Source organism: Rhinoderma darwinii, chromosome 2, assembly GCF_050947455.1.
Source record: "Rhinoderma darwinii isolate aRhiDar2 chromosome 2, aRhiDar2.hap1, whole genome shotgun sequence".
Classification (NCBI taxonomy): Eukaryota; Metazoa; Chordata; class Amphibia; order Anura; family Rhinodermatidae; genus Rhinoderma; species Rhinoderma darwinii.
Genome location: NC_134688.1, coordinates 269529382 through 269552001, shown reverse-complemented (window position 1 = coordinate 269552001; position 22620 = coordinate 269529382). Strand labels below are relative to the sequence as shown.

The 22620-nt window shown below is 40.9% G+C and overlaps 1 protein-coding gene across 1 annotated transcript; it reads right to left on the bottom strand.

Moving 5' to 3' along the window:
* Nucleotides 1-303: 303 nt before the first annotated feature.
* Nucleotides 304-22605, bottom strand: DNALI1 (dynein axonemal light intermediate chain 1). Its single transcript, XM_075853255.1, has 6 exons — nt 22397-22605; nt 12462-12595; nt 11493-11662; nt 9609-9787; nt 3977-4141; nt 304-556 (listed from the first exon to the last, which is right to left on the bottom strand). The coding sequence occupies exons 1-6, from the start codon at nt 22475-22477 to the stop codon at nt 521-523; spliced, it is 765 nt and encodes a 254-aa protein (XP_075709370.1). The 5' UTR covers nt 22478-22605; the 3' UTR covers nt 304-520.
* Nucleotides 22606-22620: the final 15 nt, after the last annotated feature.

The following is a 22620-nucleotide window of genomic DNA, read 5'->3' as shown; positions in this document are numbered from 1 at the left end:
AAAAAATGACCGTCGGCACAGAACATCGTAAAGCCCATTCAAATGAATGGGCAGATGTTTGCCGGCGCATTGGAGCCGTATTTTCGGACGTAATTCGAGGTTAAAACGCCTGAATTATGTCCATAAACAGGGTGTGTGAACCCAGCCTTAGGGTCATGTTGAGTCAGCCAATCATGGGTACCAGAAATATACGTTTTAAACCCTGTCCAGTCTGAGTTTTGTGTATTTTTAGAGCTCACAATGCGTTTTTAGAGCTCCCTATTAAGAACCCACAAAATAAAATAAGACTTGGAAAGTAGTTAGAATAGTTTTATCATCAAAAGAACTTGGGTATTTAATATATTGAGGTGTTTCATTATAGAATGAGCAAATTCTTAACGTTCAGAGGGGATTTTAATATATAAAATCCAAATATAATTAGAAATGTGTCCCAGAGGTAAAAATATTAGTTTCTTGGCATTCACACTAGCATAGAATGCAGACGGCAGACATCCTGTCCACAGATGTTACTCGTGCGTATTTACTTCTTGGGCGCAATAATTCCTTCTAGCTGCGCCTGCAATAAAAAGCAATATTTCACTCATTAAATACAAAGCTTGAATGCATAGATATGCAAATGAGAAGGATTAGTAGTCTCCACATATAAGCAGCAATGCCACTGGATTAATAGAGACCTATTGCCTGTTTCAACTTAAACCATTTTTTTTTTCCAGTAGAACATTTCTTCCACATGTCGTAAAAGACACCGATTCCGAGAATGAGGGGTACCGGTCTCTATTCCAACAGAGAAATTGGCTGGTGCAAAACACTTCTGTGAAAAAGAGGCCTTATTGGAATCATTCCTGCCTTTAGATGAAACCTCCTCAATAATAGGTATATTAGGCAATTCTTTAAAGGGGTATTTCCACCGTTAACATTGGTCCCCTATTCACATGCCTCCATACCTCCCATAAAGTTGTATGGTGCAGCAGCGCACAACTTCTTCCCACCATGGATGTACTAGTGGGACAGGTCCAGTCCTAATTCTGGTGATTGATAGGGGTTCGCCACCTATTTATCTTTTATCACTTATCCCGAGAAAAGGTTAACGTGTGGAATACCCCTTTAACATATGTATAGATCCACCAAAATAAATCTTCACTTGGGGCTTGTTCAACTTTGAATGCAATTTTACAGTTTACAGATAGAAAGTTGAGCAGATTATACATTGCATTCCATATTTTATACTAATCCTAATTGACATACTGTGTTCTAGTCCAGAGCTTCATTCACAAGGAGCAGCAATCTCTCTTTATGTACAACACAAGGATAACTCGGCGCTTTGAATTTCTTACTGCTCTATACCCTTTACTTCATATTAAAAAAAAAAAAACATCTGAGGAGGTGATAACCAGATTGTGATTTCCTGTCCCTGATTCTTCTAAAAAAAAATATCACGAGGCAAAATCTATGCATAAATACATAACAGCTTTCTTTATAATGTCACGCTATGTCCTTCGTTGACTTAAAATCCAGCTATTGGCAAATTAAATACTTGGCAGTTTTATGAAGAAAAAGAAAGATGAAAGATTATGAAATGGCTTGGTGCCCATTTACTAGTGTATGTTGACTTTCTTTTTGGTTTAAGGTATTTGTGTATATATTGATCATAGGATATTAAGCCCAACAGGAATGCATAGCAACCGGCTGGATGCCCTCTTGTATTTCTCATGCGATCTACCGTGAATATTTCATTATTCCAATAATAATACTTCATCATTGCCTGTTATTGCTGGCTGCGTTCTAAGTATCTTGCAGTGTCTGTAGTTCATTCAATAAGTTCTTTCTCATTTGCGAATTATAACATAACGCTGCTTTCTTTTTTTTATAATCTGCTGCTGTGTATCTACCCATCAGATCATTCCTGATCCGGATGTCTTTCGTGTGCTGTTTTTTTTTTTTACGCACCTATAGATTTTAATAAATGAGTCTGGTCCGCAAAAGCTGCCCAGAATAGGACATGCAGTGAGTTTCTCACTACGGACACGCGCTCTGTAAACAAACACGGATGTGTGATTAGCGCCATTGAATGGCACGGGTCAGTGTGCTGTTCGTTGTTAAAACGGACAGCACACGGACGAGAAGCAGGCTCGTGTGAATAAGGTCTAAGTGGTTGTTTCTGCAGCAGGTGCGTGGTTTCCTACAAGTTACATTCAGGTGCATGGAACTAATCTTCAGGCACAGAAATTTCAGCAACAAATCTGCTGCATGTCACTGCATCCCAATGAAACTTCAGAAACCAGCCCATATTTTTAGTTTTTATCTTTTGATTTGTCATAAACTGGTGTCATCACATTTATAAGGTTTGTCATTTTGGACCTTCGCTGTTTTCTAAAGGGCTCTATAGAGAACATTGGCACTACTTAGAATGTTGTTGGATTTTCAGTATTAGGCTACATTCACATAACAGTGAAAAACGGCCGTTTTTATAATGGCCGTCACATGGCCGTATTCAGAACAATGAAGTTCTACATGTCCTATTTTTGGCCATTTTCTCGGCCAGACGTCTCTCATAGAAGTCATTGGATCAATTTTTACCGGCCGTTTTTCAGATATCAATCTCTGTAACAGCCGGTAAAAACTGATCCTGGCCGTGGACTCCCCGGACACAGCGCTACTTGGAGTGCTGAGCCCGGGGAAGCCCCTGACAGCACTGTCCATATATAAACAGTGAAGTCATGGCTTTCAACTATGGATTCCCCGGCCAGAGAAACGCAAGATCTCTGGCCAGGGACTCCTGTCTTGAGAAAGTCCTTGACGTCACTGTCCATATACGGACAGTGCCACACATCCCACTGTAGGTAGTGCCACAGAGCCCCCTTGTAGCTAGTGCTGCAGTCCCCTTGTTGATAGCATCCCCGTAGATGTCACACTACATCCCTGTAGATAGCACTACTGTAGGAGCGTAATCCCTCTGACCTGGAATCTCCGCTTCAGGAGTTGCCCCTGATGTCACTCTCCACATATGGATAGTGACGTCAGACTTCTCCTGGAGCGGAATCCCCAGCCACTGCTTCTGCAATGCTGTGGTCGGTGATTAGAGGGATTCCGCTCTTAAAGGGAGCTACATAAGTGCTATGGATGGATGGACGGACGGACGGACGGACAGGTGCCATCTACAAGGGGGCTGTGGCAGCAAAAAAATCTCCTCCTCACATGCACTTCGCACTGTGAGGAGGAGGAGAGAGAGAGCGAGTGGCAGAAAGCACGGACATCACTCACATCCATGTCAATAGCCCCATTTGGAGCCTATTGTTCTTACTGCGGCAGTGTGACAGCTGTTAAATAAATGGACACCATGCGGCCGAGTAACCCTGTTGTGTGAATGGGGCCTCACGTGCACCCCTTACATATCAGATTTAACTGGACGTATTGTGTCTTTCCTCCCATTGAATTTGGATTGTTAGCTGATTTGGGCAGGGACCCTTTTGTCTCATTGTTCATTTGTTTTATTTGTCCTTTTACATTTTAGTTAGGGTCCTCTTACACGGCCCGACGTGACAGCTCGTTGATTGGCGCTCGTTTGCTTCTTTCACAAGGAGCTATGTTTTGGGACAAGCGTTTGTAACTCCGATCTCTCGTCCTAATACATTTCTATCATGTCGGCAGCACATCTCCCTGTTCACAGGGAAATGTGGTGCTGACCGATAATATTTTCGGCTGGAAAGACTATACAATCAACCAATGAACGAGTGTTTGCTCATTCATCAGCTGATCGTTGCCCTGATTAAACATGGCAATGATCGGGAACGAGCGTTCTGCAAACTCCTATTTGGTACTTGTAAAAGGGCCTTTACTTCCCCACTTGTAAAGTGCTGTGGAATACGTTTGCTTTATGTAAACAAAGATTATTACTATTATTATATCTTCTGTATGAAGAGAATATGAAATAATCTTTTTGTACCAGAAAAAAAATTTAAGAAATGAAATGACTTGCCTTTAGCTGCTGGTTGGTTCTCTTCAGGAACTGTATTTCCTCTGCATGCTTCTTCTCTTCTACTTGCCGCCTCTCTGCCTCCCTTTTTTCTATGGCCTCACACTTGGCTTTTTGTTCATTAACCTGTCTCTCAAGATCTTTCTTTTCTTGCTCTAATTCTGCAATCTGTAGACAATAAATTATGAGTTCAATAACTTATGACTATCTTGTAAAGTGGATATAAAGATAGATCAATGATAATGTATAAAAGTCATGAACACCTTTCCTATGAGTAATATATATTTGCTTTTAACTGTAATGGAAATGTCAATATCAGTCACTACTTTTCAAATGGAGCCGTCGCTTGAGCCAAGGGGGCTAATAGTCTGTGGGGGGTGGCTACTGAAGTTCAGTATGATAGCTGTCCGATCGACAATCATGCCCCTTATTTATATAGCGCCAACATCTTTAAGTGACACACACGCATCCTGATGTCCACATGATGTAAAAGAAATGTGATTCATCAGACCGGGCAACCTTCTTCCATTGTTCCATGGTCTAGTTCAGATGTTCACATGCTCATTGTAGGCGCTTTTGGCGGGGGACAGGGATCAGCATGGGCACAGTAACTGGTCTGTGGCTACGCATCAAGCTGTCATCACATGTGTGTTCTGACACCTTTCTATCATAGCCAGCATTAACTTTTTTCAGCAATTTTTGCAACAGTAGCTCTTCTGTAGGATCAGACCAGGTAAACTAGCCTTTGCTTCCCATGTGCATCAATGAGCCCATGACCCTGTTGCCGGTTCACCGGTTGTTCTTTCTAGGAACACTTTTGGTAGGTGTACCAGCCACTAACCACTGCTCACTTGCTGCCTAATATATCCCTCCCCTTGACAGGTGCGATTGTGAGATAACCCGTGTCATTTACTTTAATTTTATGGCTTTCATACATATACAGTGGGCGCCTGTCACACAATGAAAGTTAATTTCTGTATGATGGACTCCATTCATTCACAGCACCCCGGCATCTACAGAATTATCAGCAGCTTGGACATAATTGGCGCTACAAAAAATTTTAAAGACAGAGATTTTACTATTTCTAATCCATCAATTGCTCCTCACTTCAATGGTACCCTAGACAGCTGCCCACTCAGTCTACCCCTAGCACCGGTCTGACTGGTCTTCCATGAGGTAGCCAACCAAACTCTAAGGTATGTGGATGGCTTTAGTGAGTCTACACCTAGAGCAGGAAGATTAGAAATCTCCAGTTGTTGATAGGAAATCTCTGTACAGCGTTGCTCACCATGTTGGTGTGGCATCAATAAATAATTACGATACACCTTTATTTTTACATATCATTAAGCATCATAATCAGCAGGAATACGGCGCCATTATTTGTACTTAGGATGTAAAGTAAAATATAAAATGGCAGGTAGCACATGCTACTAGCGTGAATGATAAGGATGCCTGAATGCTTTTTATCCACATTTGCTCAGACCCGATTTCTGGATATTGCACTTTAATAGTATTATAAGGCTAATAAGAAAATGAGCCTTCATGGAGACAGTGGCTGTCATTGTCCCTCTCTAGCAGACAGTTAATGACATTTCTGTCTTTTAAATCATATTAGCCAATGATGTGTTAGCGGCAGGGAAGAAAGAAACGCACCCACGACCGTCTTTCCAGGATGCAATTTGTTTAGAACTGCTGGGCAATTTTCTAAAAAGCTGTTCCAGTAATGTTTCATATTTATAAAACTTTGATAATATGATTAAAATCCAAGTTTGTCGACCATGAAATTAAAGATTCAAGTATAAAAAAATAAAAAGTTAAATCTTTAATGCAATGACCAATCCATGCTAAAGCTATGAAGTCACTGTTGAGATATGAAACCGGTTTAGAGCATGGAAAATGCAATTTCATTGTGTATTAGCCATGGTTGAAGAAGTTAATATTCCAGATCCTGGCTTTACTTGCAGAGGTTCACAGCACTTAACCAGAGAGATTAGACATTGTGGCTGACCAACGCCGAAGGGCCTGAACAGTTAGCTTGAAAGTCTGCATTGTTTATTAAGAAGTGACAGATGCTCATTCGACATGCCGTAGCCAAATATTTTATTGCCTGGAGAAAAAGTTTAGCCAATTTTCCATAGTTCCATAAAAGTTTTAAAATTAGGACATCCCGACGCATGACCTAGTAACGCCCTCTGAATAGCTCCCTCAACTTCAGATTGGGGTGCCATAAAAAAGTACATGTCTAATGCCACTAGTTATTACCTACCTAGCACCATGAGTCCATTAGGAGAGAGGTGTTATGGCTTTATTATTTCTTATTTGGGTGTTCAGGTTCCTGTTCAGTGGGTGCTATTGCTCTGACCACTTAGGCTCTGTACACACCACGTTCGGCATACACGCCATGAGAATCTCCCCACATACTGTATGCCACTGCATGCCGTATAGCTGCATAGATCTGCCATTAACTCTGATTGTAAAAAAGTTTATTTTTTATGGGATGCCCTTGTATTGCAAAGTGTATACATCGAACACGTTGAACACAGCCTAAGAGTGATTAGCGCATATGATACCCTAATTTAAAGGGGGTCTCTACTTTGTGACCTGCTCATTGTCAAAATTGTCCAAAGTATTCCCCAAGGACCACCACCAGCGATTAGATGTAATCTGTGGGGAAAACCTGATTAAATTTACCTGCAGCGCCACCGCAGGGGAAATTCAGTATTACATAGTACCTGTTCATATTAATAGGGTTTCTGTGTAATGCAGGACAGGACCTCCAGAGTGAGAGGCGCTCTACACTCCGGCCATGAAACAGACACCCCTCTATTAACTCAGAATTCCCTAAGAGGTCATATGAAAATGTGTTTTCTAAGCTGGAGAACCCCTTTAAATCGATCCTTTTTTGTGAGGCACTTACTTAAAAAAAGTTGTCCAGTTTTGTTTTTTATATAAAGCTCAACTACTGTATGTTTTCAAGATCAAGGAAACAAACATACAAAAAAGTTATCAGAAAGTTGCAGAACTTTTCACAACGTATACAATGATTATGTTATATTCATGTGAAATATATACGTGAGATGTGAAATATATATATGCATTATATCATACATGATGTATTTATCCATTCTCACTCTAAGCTGCATTTACATGTTTGCTGGTTGTCAATGAAATCCGTCAGCTGAATATCACTGATCTGAAATACTATAATACAGGGCATGCTGGTGCCAAGCACGCTAGGAGACTCACTTTTTTATATATTGGGATATTTTATAGTGTCTCCCATAGATTGGGTTTCCACCTTTTCCACCCCAGAACATCGTCCAGGTTCAGGGAGTATTTCTATGTGCCAGTTTGTGGCGTCTTTTGCAGTGGTTTTGGGAGCAAAACTTTTCCCAAAACTTTTCCCAAGTGTAGATATTGGTTGGGCCCCGGTGGCAATCTTACTAACAATACACAACAGCAGAGCAGTTTTTGTGCAGACTGAATTAGCAGGGGGCTGTAGTAAGGCTCTGTTCACATCTGCTTAGTGGCTTACGTTTATAATAGAAACCACAACAGAGTGGCAGATCCGTCACATTACAGATACCGGTAGCGATTGATGGACCTCATTGACTTATTATGGGTTTTGTCGGGTTCCGACGAGGTGTCCATGGTTTTGACAGGAAAAACAGTGCTGCATGTAGCGCAATTTCTCCTGTCAAATTTGACAGAATCGGCAAAGAAGGCTCCGACGCAGATGTCTAATAAGTGGATTATTTACTAAAAGTACTGGAAATAAGGAATTGTATGAATACTTCTCCTAGCGTAGATATACAAAAAAGGAGTAATTAGTGGCTGGACACTATTCAAAAATAAACCAACCTCCTAGGACATTTAACCCCTTGCTGCCGCAGCCATTTTTCGTTTTTTTTCATTTTAGTCACTAATGTATTGCATTGTACTGTATTGCAATTTTTACCGGCTCCTATTAAGCCCTGCCCCTGGCAGGGGCTGATAGGAGCCCCAGGATGACAGACTTGGGTGCCTTCATTAAACACTCAGAATGCCATGACAATCATCAGCACCCCACGATAACGTTGCGGGGGGGGGGGGGCGGCTAATGGAATGACCGAGGGGGCTCCCCCTTTCTAATGGATTAGATGCCTTGGCTGCTATTGACCGCGGCATCTAAGTAGTTAAACAACTGGGATCAGAGTAATATCTGATCCCAGCAGTTAGTGAGGTGTCAGCTTTACTTTATCATACAGCCAACACTCGCAGCATTAGGAGTGGCCTCAGGCCTTGAGCCTGCTCTATACTCCACCCCCCCCACCGACTAGGACGTACAGTTATGTCAAATGTCACTAAGAGGTTAATATAAAATAAAGACAGCCGTATATAGGCAGGTGTCTCATGGCTAGTTAAATATACCCATCCTTGCGCTAGCTACAGTATATTGGTGCGGCAGTAGCGTGAATCTTCCCTGTACTGAGATATGAGATTTTACACTCTGTGTAATGTTGAGTGCTTCTCAATTTAAAACCCCTTGATATCTCCACGTCAAAAAGCCACATATTGGACTGTAACACCATGTTGTATATGACCAGCTTATGACGCAAAGATCTTATAATAGCTCTAGAAACTGTATGCTATTTAACTCTTTAAGGACCCAGAATTTTTTTATTTTTTTTTGCCTTCCTACATTCTGATTTTCATAACTTTTTTTTATTTTTACTCCAGCATGGCAGTATGAAAACTTGTTTTTTTTATTGCAGGACAAGTTGTTTTTTGTATTATTTTGTGGTACACACATTTTTAGCATTTTATTTTTATGGATTTACAATACAGGGGAAATGTAGACAAATGAAAATGTTGCCTTTTTTTTTTTCTCTTTATTTTACACTGTTTACCTATCATCTTAACTTTGTTATAAATGTATTATACAAGTCATCACAGTTATGGAGATACCAACTATGTCTGCGTTATGGGGTGTCTTACAATTAATATTTAATAAAATGTATTTATTGTAAAAAAAAAAAATTATTGTGATTTATGACTTATTTTTCTCTTTTTTTAACTGTTATTTTATTTTCAGGAATTAAAAAAAATAATCGTTTATCCGATTATAGAGATTTTTATTGTTTCCCTTTAAGCATTCCACTTTGAGCATTGCGATGTCGAGAGGTTTCAGCCATATTCTCAGTCTGAGCTTGTGCTGTCATGAATTTAACTGTTTGCGCTGTACTTTATCCCATAGGCAGCCAGAACTTTACTACCATCTAGTGGACATCATTAGAACTGTACAATATAATAAGTAATGTGCGATTTCAAAGCAATGATATACATACCAAAAACTATATACAGAAGGCTTTCTACTAGATTTTATAACTTGTGACAAAACCATTAGTGGGATTGGGCGATTAGGTCTGTCTTGCGGTCGCTATTCTAATTCATCTTAAACATGTTCCATGGGTTAAAGTCTGGGTCCAGCTAAACACAAGCATGCAGATTTATTTTAATAAGGAGAGGGGAATTCCATAAATACCCCTATAAGCGTCTATGTTAATGGAGAAAATCTAAAAGGCATGTTGGAGTAGGCTTACTTATAATTCAATACCATCACTGGGATAAAAAGCAATAATCAAAAGCAACCTACTCTTTTCTCCATGTCCGATTTGCCTTGCTCGGCTTGTAAGGCCTTCCTCATCCCAAAAGCCACACTGCTTTCATATAGCGTCTGGTATGCCGAGATTGTCATGTGTATTTCATCACGCACCCTCAGGAGTAAGACACCCCGCTCTGCACAGTTGATGGTGACCTGTCTGATAAGCTCATCTAAAGGCACAAAATAAAAATGATATATATATATATATAATATAAGCAAAGATAAATCAGAATAGTATTACAAATGGCAGGATAAAGAGTAATCGCCTAATATAAAATAATATAAATTATGATGTATGTTTTGATCTAATTATTAGAAAATACAATTATGAAGTGTTTACTATAGCACTAGATTATATACTTCTGATAATAAAGGGTTACATATTTTTGTTAGCGTCCATTGACTTCGATACCATAATGATACGTATTTATAATACAGATACATTTCTGCATTGACTAACATTTTCTCTATATTCTGGACCTTCTGAATAGAGAAGTAATACTGATATGAAATACTCTCATGTCAATGAGGCCTAAATGGAGCTCAGAGGTACCAATGGGGGAAGAATGCCGAGTGCCACATTTCATAAAGAACATACTCCCTTATTCCAGTAGGTCCAGCAGCATGTTGTGCCTGAATTTAAAGTCTATGTATACTCAAAAGCTGAAATTTTATGTGTGATTGCAGATAAAGGAACATTCGAGACAAAATGATTCACTGTGTCATGTCTCTTCCAAGGCCTGGGGGATGAGAGTTCGGTACCTGACTCAGGGATTCTCTTTTAGTGCTCCTTGAATCCACCCCTTAGGCCCTGCAGGAGGCATAACAGTGCCAGTTTTGACAGTTGTATTCCTTTAATATCTCACTTGCCACCATTTTACACTCAGATGACAAGCAGCTGAGATATGATCGATCAGTACATATATATATTGTATGTATGTATATATATATATATATATATATATATATATATATATATATATATAAAATGTGCCTGCTTGTGTGTGAACACCATGGTCAATGGTGATGTTATATTTATGAAAATAGATGCTTTGATGGGTCAGGTAAAAAAATTAAAACATATATATATATATATATATATATATACATACTTGATACTGAAAGCTGCTTCTTAAAGGGGTATTCCAATCTAATAGATTTATGGCACATCCACGGGATATTCATAGATGTCGGATAGTTGCGTTTAGCTCCAGAACGGGGGTCAACTATCCGGAGAATGGAGGAGGTGTCTGCGCATGTGCGTGGGTTTCTTCATTGATTCATTAGGAAGTTACGGAAACGCTTGTTCAGCTGTTTGCTTAACTCCCACAGGAATAAATAGAGAGCCATGCACATGCGCAGACACCTCTCCAGTGATTCTCTGTTAAGATGAAGCGTCGAAGCCAGAGCTAGGACTCGCATCTATCAGACATTTATGGCATATCCCGTGGATAGGTGATAAATGTCTTAGGTGAAAATACCCCTTTATTTAATCAGGGAAAGAAACCACCAGTGCCCACAATGTTCCCTCCATGTCCAAAGTAGGGACAGGAACCACTAAAGCAGCTCTACAATGTGAGGGGTCATGTTAATTCACCAAAAACGGCGACAGGTCCCAGAAGAGGGGACAAGAGAAACTTTACAAAGGAAAAGTTACATTTCCTTTTGTGCTCTCTTCCTGGATCTGTTCCAGTTTGTGGGAAAAAAAAACACAAAAGTAACATTGGATCCCTCTGATGGACCCTCCAGTGCTAGAGCATTTTGCCGGCGGTGAGGTGTGGATGCAGTGTACGTTGCAGGACTTCTTATTACGCAATATCTAGCAATCTTGTACTGCAGAGAGGTTTACTAGAAAAATTGTGATGACAAACAGACCAAAGCTTTGTGAATAGAGTTCTCTGCGCACAGGACAAATCCCCGTTTCCCGAGCTTGTCTTTGCTGTAATTTCATATCCAGCTCTTCCTGTAAGTGAACAACATCCATCCGCGTACTGGGGGTGCTTGACACCTGCTGGATCCACAGCTGATTGTTCTCCATCCATTCTCTATGAGAGGCACATATAATCCATAGTTATAATAGTACACGGACTACAAACATATTGAGACATAAATTAACGATCATTCTTCAGTCAGACTACGGAGCAGTATCTCTGTGTTAGTTATTGGCCACATTTACTAAGCAGTTTGCCAGTTTTTTAAGTAAAATGTGTAAAAACAGAAAAGTTACAAACAGTAAGTGCAACAAATTTGTGGCAAAATTTGCGACTTTACTCGTCAATTTTGAAAAGTGATGAGAAAAGTGGATGTGGTCTTCAAGAATACATAGCTCTTTGCAGGTGTAGATTTTGATTTTCTGCTTGTTTGAGAGGTTAAAATGTACCAAAAAGTTGCAAGCGCTTTTTAATAAATCACTCCAATTACCTCCTTTACTTGAAGTGACGTAAAAAAACGTCAGTCTTAGTAAATGTGGGCAATTTATAAGAATTCATTAGTAGCCTTAGCGTACAGGGAAATCTAAAGTATGAAATTGGAGGCATACGAAGGTAGAGAAAAGGGCACATGCACCTTTATGCCACCCCTATTATGGCTCTGGACCAAATCGAGGTGTAATACAGCTGTGTGTATGAGCCATAAAGCTCGTGGTATGAGAGCCAGTATTCAGATTACAGGGAAACTCCAGGCACATCCATATAATAATATGTATAGGTAAGTCCCTATGCATGATAATGAATAATACTGCATTTCATTAAAGCTGCGTCCAAGGTGTCAATGCCTTCAAAAAGAAAACCTGACAACCTGATATAGATGATCACTTTTGCCATGTATCTGTAATAAATAACTTACCTTGGTGGTAGGATTGCATTTAAAATTTCTTCTGCTGGCTTAGATGCATCTAGAGGTGGGGATTTTGGCTTCGGAGGTGGTGGTACAGGAGCAGATGTAATGGTTTGCTGAGGAATGGCTTTTAGAGCACGAGACTACGAGAAAAATAATGAAATGTCCTTATAGTGCTATTTCTTCAAGATGCATATTTTCATTCAGATATGGAAAAGAAATGGAGTGGAAAATGATCCCTCATCCTTAACTTTACAAAGGGTGCCTAAATTTGGAGATCTGTAGGTTCCCAGCCAATTGCAGGCTGCAGCAATGTAAGGTTAGGGCCACACGGAGCGGTCCTGAAACGGTCGCAACGCGGCCAACAACCGAGCCCGCACCATGTAGGAGCGTCTGACAAATACCTCGTTAAGAGGCATTCCGGTGAAATGCGCATGCGTACTGCCGCTCCATTCATTCTCTATGGGAGCGCCGGAGATAGCCGAGTGCAGTGTTCGGCTTTTTCTGGCACTGCCATAGAGAATAAACAGGGGGTAAGTTGTTGTAATTTGCAAAATCGTGCGGCCGTAAAGGGTGTATTAACTCAAGGCCGCACGATTTTGCAGATAAAGGGACGGTTTACCCGCGTTTACATGCAGCCACTAACAGGCTGTTTGACAGCCGCACCGAACATGGTGCCGGAACGGTTGTTAGCCGCATTGTGACCGTGTCAGGGCCGCTCCGTGTTGCCTTACCCTAGTAGTTAAGCCGTCAGGTGTCATATTTATGGCTGGCCTACTGTTTTGCTGCCGACACAGAGGCAAACTGGAGAAAAGAGACAGGAAGCGGAAAGGGGCACGAATATCTGCTTCAAGGGGCCCCAGAAAGTAATTTTTTTTACCTGGAATAAAATATAACTAGATTTGGATTCATCAGAATAAAATACATATTTTTCAGATGTGCTGGATTACTTTGTGCACAAAAAGCTGTTCTTCTAATGTTGTACCACAAAATTACAAATTTATCCAAATATCTCCATTTCATTAATTATTATTGCAGTGATGCGATAGTAATAAAAGATCATTTTATATATTATCAGGGTATGTTGACACGGGCTATTTTCGGCCGAAAAATCGGAAGCAGAATGCCTCCAAACATCTGCCCATTGATTGTTCCGATAGGCCGCTTTTTTACGCGGCCGTTTTTCAAAATAGCAGGTCACTTCTTGGAACGTTTTTGGAGCAGTTTTTCATTGACTCTATTGAAAACAGCTCCAAAAACAGCCATAAAAAGACCGCAAATAACGCTGCGAACATCAAGAGTGGCTTAAAAAACATCTGAAAATCAGAAGCTGTTTTCCCTTGAAAACAGCTACGTATTTTCAGACGTTTTTAGTCTAGTGTGTGAACATACCCTTATTCCAATGTTATCACTCCAGGGTTAGAATGGGGGATTGAGCTTGCAGAGGGCAACTGGTTTAGGAAACCAGAGTGAAGAATCACCACAAATAGTGTCTCTCTCACTCTGGAGGACCCTGTATGTCCATGCATTATACAGTCTATTGTTTTAAATTGCTACCATGTAATGCTCTACTTCTCCTGTGGAGGAGCTGCAGGGAAATTGAAAGCTCTCTGCCAGGCTCCACTTCAAATCACAATTGACCACTGTGGGTCCAAGCAGCGGGACACTTATCTTAAGGGTGCTCTTCTAACAAAAGGGTATTCAACAATGCAGACCACCTCTGGTAGGCCTGTACGCTTTAAGGCCAGAATCAAACACATTTTTTTGTGCTAAACACAGAAGTGGACGCAAAAGAAAGAAGATGCATTCTTTACACCTTTCCTTCCTTTTGGTTCCACTTCTGGCTTTGGCTAAAAAACTGAGCCAAAAACTGCAATCTATGTGTGTGAACCTGACCTAAAGGTTTATTCCAGCTTTGTGTATATAAAGTTAATTTGTTGTATAATGAAAAGTTATGCAACTTTATAACATAAATAACATACTTTAGGGAGAATGTATTAAGCACTCAATTTGAGCAGCTTTGCAACCACCTCTTTGGTGGGGCTTAGCGGGAGCAGCGGAACTACTGCGACCCAATAAATTTACTATCGCTATAGCTGAAATCTACACCAGCTACTCGTTAGCGTAGATTTGGTCTTCTGGCGTTGGGCTGGCCAGAGATGCGCCTAATTTATGAAGAGCCATGCACCTTTTAAAAAATAAGGCACCTCTTACTCCACCATTTTTTAGATGAAATAAACTCCAGGTTTTTCGATCGACACCGTTTTATTATTTGTGGTTGATCTCTTACTGCACTAAAGGCACGCAGGGGGCGCCGTGATCTTAGAAGAGTGGGCGGTGAGAACTACGTGACTTCATTTTGCTAAGGCCTTATTCACACGAACGTGTCAGTTTTGCACGCGTAAAAAAATGCAGCGTTTTTCCTGCGTTGCAGTTCCGTGTGACATCAGTGTATGGTGTTTGTCAGCGTTTTTTACGCGCGTATGCCATCTGTATGTCATGCGTTTTTTACGTCAGCAAAATAAACTGAAGGAGGTGGTTTTCTTTTTCTCATCATTTCTTTAGCAAATGTTGCGTGAATCACGCACAGCATACGGATGTGCGTCCGTTTGCTGTCCGTGATATTCACGCACCCATTGACTTCAATGGGTGCGTGATGCGCAAAACACACAGGTATAGGACATGCAGTGAGTTTCACGTAGCGGACACACGCTGCATGAAAAACACTGAATGTCTGAATGGCCCCGTTGACTTGCATAGGTCAGTGTGACGTGAGTTATTTTCACGCTCGTAACACGGACGTGAAATACACTCGTGTGAATTAGGCCTAAGTCTCATCTCCCACTCTGCTGGACATCCAGAAGAAGGCAAGAGGACGACCATGACTAAAACAATCAACAACGATAATTTAAACGGCATGCAATTAAAAATGTAAAGGCAGGAATGTGTTAAACTAGCCAGGCTGCAAGTCAATGGGGCCGTCAAAAAAACTGAAGACACACGGAAGGCATCCGTGTGTGACGGAGCCGTTGCCTAGCAACGGCTGGGCGGGCAGAGGTACACATACAGACAGATACTGCACTGCACTAATCGGCAGCCCCTTCTCTCTGTCAGCACTGATAGAGAGAAGAGGCTGCTGATCAGTGCTGGAACGCAGCGATATTAATAAAAATAAGTACATACATACCCCGGCCGTTGTCTTGGTGACGAGTCCCTCTTCTGACATCCAGTCCGACCTCCCTGGATGACGCGGCAGTCCATGTGACCGCTGCAGCCTGTGATTGGCTGCAGCGGTCACATGGTCTGAAACGTCCTCTAAGGAGGCCGGACTTGTGGAAGATGCAGGCAAGCAGGGAGTTCTGGGTAAGTAGTAACTTTTTTTTTGTTGCGTTTTTTTTTTAATGAACCATTAATCTATATTGTGAGCGCCGCGCATAGTATTCCCTGTCCAGCGGTAGTCTCTGTTCAGGGTGCTGAAAAAGTAAAAGGGCTGCACTCAGGGGCGGATTATAATGAGGGCAATCTGGGCAAGTGCCCGGTTCCCGAGGCTCGAAGGGGGCCCAGTTCGACCCCGGTTCTCCCGTACCGGATGTTAAATTTACAGCCGGTTCAGAGAACCGGAGTGAAGCGGGACCTCTCACCCAATTATATCCGCATCCTTAGGATACGGATACAATTGCTTACTGTAGCGCTGGCGAGACAGGGATCTATCCGTTCCCTTCCTCCCATTCGGCGCTTTACTAATGACATAGTCGGAGCGATGATGTCATCACGCCGACTGCGCCATTACACTAGATGACGTTGTCTGGTCTCTGACCAGTCCTGCGGGGCTGGAGGAAGAAGCGGGAACGGGGACAAGTGAGAATGTTTTCTTTGTTCTGGGCAGCGTTGGGGGTAAAAGATGCAGGGGGCATTATCTACAGAGGAGTAAGTGGCGCTATCTACAGGGGTCTTTATCTATTTAGGGCATTGTAACTGCCACAATCTACAGGGGACTTTATCTACATAGGGCATTGTAACTGGCACAATCTACAGGGGTCATTATCTACAGAGTGCATTCTAACTGGCGCTATCTACAGGGGGCATTATCTACAGAGGGCATTCTAACTGGCGCTATCTATAGGGGTCATTATCTACTTAGGGCATTGTAACTGCCACTATCTACAGGGGACATTATCTACAGAGGACATTTTAACTAGCGCTATCTACGGGGGACATTATATAAAAAGGGCATTGTAACTGGCGTTATCTACAAGGGGCATTATCTAAACAGGGCATTGTAACTGGCACTATCTACAGGGGACATTATCTACAGAGGGCAATATAACTGGCACTATCTACAGGAGACATTATCTACAGAGGGCATTGTAACTGGCACTATCTACAGGGGACATTATCTACAGAGGGCATTGTAACTGGCACTATCTACAGGGGACATTATCTACTGAGGGCATTGTAACTAGCGCTATCTACAGGGGACATTATCTACAGAGGGCATTGTAACTGGCACTATCTACAGGGGACATTATCTACAGAGGGCATTGTAACTGGCACAATCTACAGGGGACATTATCTACAGAGGGCATTGTAACTGGCACTATCTACAGGGGGCATTGTGACTGTCACTATCTACAGGGGGCGTTGTTAGTGTGTGGGTTTTACTTTACAGTGTTTGACACAATTTAATTCAGGGCACAGTGTATAATACTATTATTTTCAGGGGCGCAGTGTATAGTACTATTATATTCAGGGGTGCAGTGTATGATAATATATTCAGGGGTGCAGTGTATGGTAGTATTAAATTCAGGGGCACAGTGTATAGTACTATTATATTCAGGAGTAAGTGTATAGTAATATATTGAGGAGCGCAGTGTATAGTACTATTATATTCAGGGGTGCAGTGTATGGTAGTATTAGATTCAGGGGCGCAGTGTATAGTACTATTATATTCAGGAGCGCAGTGTATAGTACTATAGATCAGCAGATATAAAAAAATGGCGACAGCACCCTGCAACACTAATGCCACCTAAACCACTAAATATAAATAGATATGCACTAAAGCTCAATCTACCTACAAATAGGGAGGTTCTTAGTGCACATTTTGATCAAAAAGTGTTAGCCCACCTGCCACGACAAGGCGACCTCTGTAAGGTGGGAACCTACGCTGCACATACACCCAGAACTGGGACTAAGCCTACATATATACCTGGGGATGGTAGGATCCAGCATTGAACTGATTAAAATCACCCAGGGCAGAGTGGGAGGAGTGCAAGAACAACAAGTGGAGGCAGTCACTAACCCCACATATATGGATCCCATAAACACAACAAAAATTGAACAGCACATTCCAACTAAATGATACAAAATACGCAGGTGCAAGAACACCTATGACTGCAGATATACAGCAGATATAAAAAAATGGCGACAGCACCCTGCAACACTAATGCCACCTAAACCACTAAATATAAATAGATATGCACTAAAGCTAAATCTACTTACAAATAGGGAGGTTCTTAGTGCACATTTTGATCAAAAAGTGTTAGCCCACCTGCCACGACAAGGCGACCTCTGTAAGGTGGGAACCTACGCTGCACATACACCCAGAACTGGGACTATTATATTCAGGAGCACAGTGTATAGTACTATTATATTCAGGAGCACAGTATATAGTAATATTATATTCAGGAGCACAGTGTATGGTACTATTATATTCAGGAGCACAGTGTATAGTACTATTATATTCAGGGGTGCAGTGTATAATACTATTATATTCAGGAGTACAGTGTATAGTACTATTATATTCAGGAGCACATTGTATAATACTATTATATTCAGGAGTACAGTGTATAGTACTATTATATTCAGGAGTACAGTGTATAGTACTATTATATTCAGGAGCACATTGTATAATACTATTATATTCAGGAGTACAGTGTATAGTACTATTATATTCAGGAGCACATTGTATAATACTATTATATTCAGGAGTACAGTGTATAGTACTATTATATTCAGGAGTACCGTGTATAGTACTATTATATTAAGGAGCACAGTGTAAAGTACTATTATATTCAGGGGTGTAGTGTATACTACTATTATATTCCGGAGTACAGTGTATTGTACTATTATATTCAGGAGTACAGTGTATAGTACTATTATATTCAGGAGCACAGTGTATAGTACTATTATATTCAGGAGTACAGTGTATGGTACTATTATATTCAGGAGCACAGTGTATAATACTATTATATTCAGGGGCGCAGTGTATAGTACTATTATATTCAGGAGCACAGTGTATAGTACTATTATATTCAGGAGCACAGTGTATAATACTATTATATTCCGGAGTACAGTGTATAGTACTACCGTGTTTCCCCGATAGTAAGACACCCCCGATTGTAAGACGTATCGGGGGTTTCAGGGGGGTCGGCTAATATAAGCCGTACCCCGAAAGTAAGACATATGTCTTACTTTCGGGGAAACACGGGGGTATTGCGGCCTCCTGCCCACTTCCGCGCCGCCCCCCTCTCCATACGTCACCGCGCCGTCCCCTGCACTTGCTCCTGCTGCAACTGCCGGAATCGAAGCGCTCGCCGATTCCGGCAGTTTAACCCATTAAATGCCGCTGTCAATAGTGACAGCGGCATTTAATGTGTTTGACAGAGGGGGGAGCTCCCTCTGTCACCCGATCGGCGCCCCCGCAAACAAATCGCGGGTCGCCGTCGGGTTTCCATGACAGCCGGGGGTCTAACAAAGACCCCCAGGTCTGCCTTCAGCATCTGCCTGTTAGGCGATGCCGGAGGCATGACCTAATAGGTTGCCTGTCAGTTTTACACTGACAGGCAATAATGCTTCGGTATACTAAGTATACCAAAGCATTATATATGCGATCGGCACATCGCATAGTGAAGTCCCCTGGTGGGACTAAAAAAAAAAATGTAAAACAGTTAAATAAAGTTTGTGAAAAAAAAAAATAAATAAATTCGACAATTTTTTTACAATATAAGACATACCCCGAAAGTAAGACATAGTGGGGCTTTTGGGGATAAAAAGAAAGTAAGACACTGTCTTACTTTCGGGGAAACACGGTATTATATTCAGGAGTACAGTGTATAGTACTATTGTATTCAGGAGTACAGTGTATAGTACTATTATATTCAGGAGCACAGTGTATAATACTATTATATTCAGGGGCACAGTGTATAGTACTATTATATTCAGGATTACAGTGTATAGTACTATTATATTCAGGAGCACAGTGTATAGTACTATTATATTCAGGAGAACAGTGTATAGTACTATTATATTCAGGATTACAGTGTATAGTATTATTATATTCAGGAGCACAGTGTATAGTACTATTATATTCAGGAGAACAGTGTATAGTACTATTATATTCAGGAGCACAGTGTATAGTACTATTATATTCAGGAGCACAGTATATAGTAGTATTATATTCAGGAGTACAGTGTATAGTACTATTATATTCAGGAGTACAGTGTATAGTACTATTATATTCAGGGGCGCAGTGTATAATACTATTATATTCAGGAGCACGGTGTATAGTACTATTATATTCAGGGGTGCAGTGTATAGTACTATTATATTTAGGGGGACAGTGTATAATACTATTATATGCAGGAGCACAGTGTATAGTACTATTATATTCAGGAGCACAGTATATAGTAATATTATATTCAGGAGTACAGTGTATAGTACTATTATACTCAGGAGTACAGTGTATAATACTATTATATTCAGGAGCGCAGTGTATAGTACTATTATATTCAGATGTACATTGTATAGTACTATTATATTCAGGAGCACAGTGTATAGTACTATTATATTCAGATGTACATTGTATAGTTCTATTATATTCAGGATTACAGTGTATAGTACTATTATATTCAGGAGTACAGTGTATAGTACTATTATATTCAGGAGTGCAGTGTATAGTACTATTATATTCAGGAGTGCAGTGTATAGTACTATTATATTCAGGAGCACAGTGTATAGTACTATTATATTCAGGTGTGCAGTGTATAGTACTATTATATTCAGGAGTACAGTGTATAGTACTATTATATTCAGGAGCACAGTGTAAAGTACTATTATATTCAGGGGCGCAGTGTATAATACTATTATATTCAGGAGTACAGTGTATAGTACTATTATATTCAGCACAGTGTATAGTACTATTATATTCAGCACAGTGTATAGTACTATTATATTCAGGAGCACAGTTTATGATACTATTATATTTAGAAGTATAGAGTGCGGCATCATGAGAAATTTAATCTTCATTTATAGATGCGGAAATGTTGTAAAAGTGAGGAGCTGAAGAAATCTGAGCTGCAAACTGCAGAAATGGGCCATGCCCGGAAGAAGTCTGGACCGGATGGAGAAAAAGAACGAAAAATAATCTGAGACATCACCTGTGAGTCACTCAATGTAAATGTTTATTCTCCCTGTGACTGATTCGTACTGTAGTCACTGTATGATCTGCGGCGAGATGACGGATGGTAGCATTCTTTTTCGTTAAATAGCAACTCCCAGCATATCCTAACCATTGTTCAGGCTATACTGGGAGCTGTTGTTTTATGTCATATAAATTTATACAGCAGGGGTTAAACTGAATTTGCAAATGATCTCTGTACTGAACTGTGTTTGTTCTGGTGCTGTATATATGTACTGAGTTTGGTTCTGGGGATGTATAAATATACTGAGCTTTGTTCTAGTGTTGTATATATGTACTGAGCTTGGTTCTGGGGATGTATATATGTACTGAGCTTGGTTCTGATGCTGTATATATATACTGAGCTTGGTTCTGGAGTTATATATATATGTACTGAGCTTGGTTCTGGGTCTGTATATTTGTACAGAGCTTGGTTCTGGGGCTGTATATATGTACTAAGCTTGGTTCTGGGGCTGTATATATGTACTGAGCTTGGTTCTGGGTCTGTATATTTGTACTGAGCTTTGTTCTGGTGTGGTATATATGTACTGAACTTTGTTCTGGGGCTGTATATATGTACTGCGCTTTGTTCTGGTGTGGTATATATGTACTGAGCTTGGTTCTGGTGTGGTATATATGTACTGAGCTTTGTTCTGGGGATGTATTTATCTACTGAGCTTGGTTCTGGGTCTGAGAAGGTAAATATATACAGTAAAAACTAAACCCCAAAAACCATGGAGGAATCTCAGTTTTTTCCAATTCACCCATTATATGGTACTTTACATGGTGCCAATAAAAACTACAACTCCTCCGCAAAAAAATAATCCTTCAAACACCGCTCCATTGACGTAAAAATAAAAAAAGTTATAAAGCTCCTGACCACTTTAGTGTCTCAAAATATTCGCCTTTCTCTCTTCTGTATGGCTCATTCTGCTTTTACAGCTAATTTAAAACCATGCCAGATCGGTGTCCGCCAAAACAGAAATCTGGAAATATATACGGTACAGGGTCTTCAAAGTTCTAGTACCCTTAATCCGCCCCCGGCTGCACTGATCGGCAGTAACTCTTTCAGCACCCTGGACAGTGAGTACCGCAGGACAGGGAATAGCATGTGCGGCACTCACAATATCGTGTACATAGTGTGAACGGGTTTCAGTTTCCTCTCGGGAACGGAAACACGGAAGTGTACACAGAGTTCACATGGGAAGCACACGGTTCCAATCACGGACACACGGATCCGTGAAAAACGGCCGTGAAAACGGTGATGGAAGTGTGCATGAGGCAGGGCCATCTTTGAGGCAGATTCCGGAGGGGCTCTTTAATTATTATCGTTCATTCTTTACAAACAAGTTTCTATGATCTAAGATCACTATCCTTTTTTATCTGCTCTTTATAAGTCACATTAGTTAACCAATTTAGAAAAGTGTCCATCTTCCCCATGGCTGGTATAAGTAATGGGTAGGTATGGCTGGGACCCGTATTTGCTTACTTTAGGTGATTTTCTCTCCGTGTTACGACTGATGAGCACCGGGTTGTCATACTTGAGAAGGGAATCTGCCGGGGGGATCATGGTGACGAGAGCTGAGCGAAAGACGAGGGTCACGCCGAAATCAGAGCGATCACACAGTCTGTATGTACAGCCGTCTCCTAGACAACAGGACGCCGTCTATAGGACCCGCACTGAGCATGCGCTAACTCCTCCCTTTCTGTTTG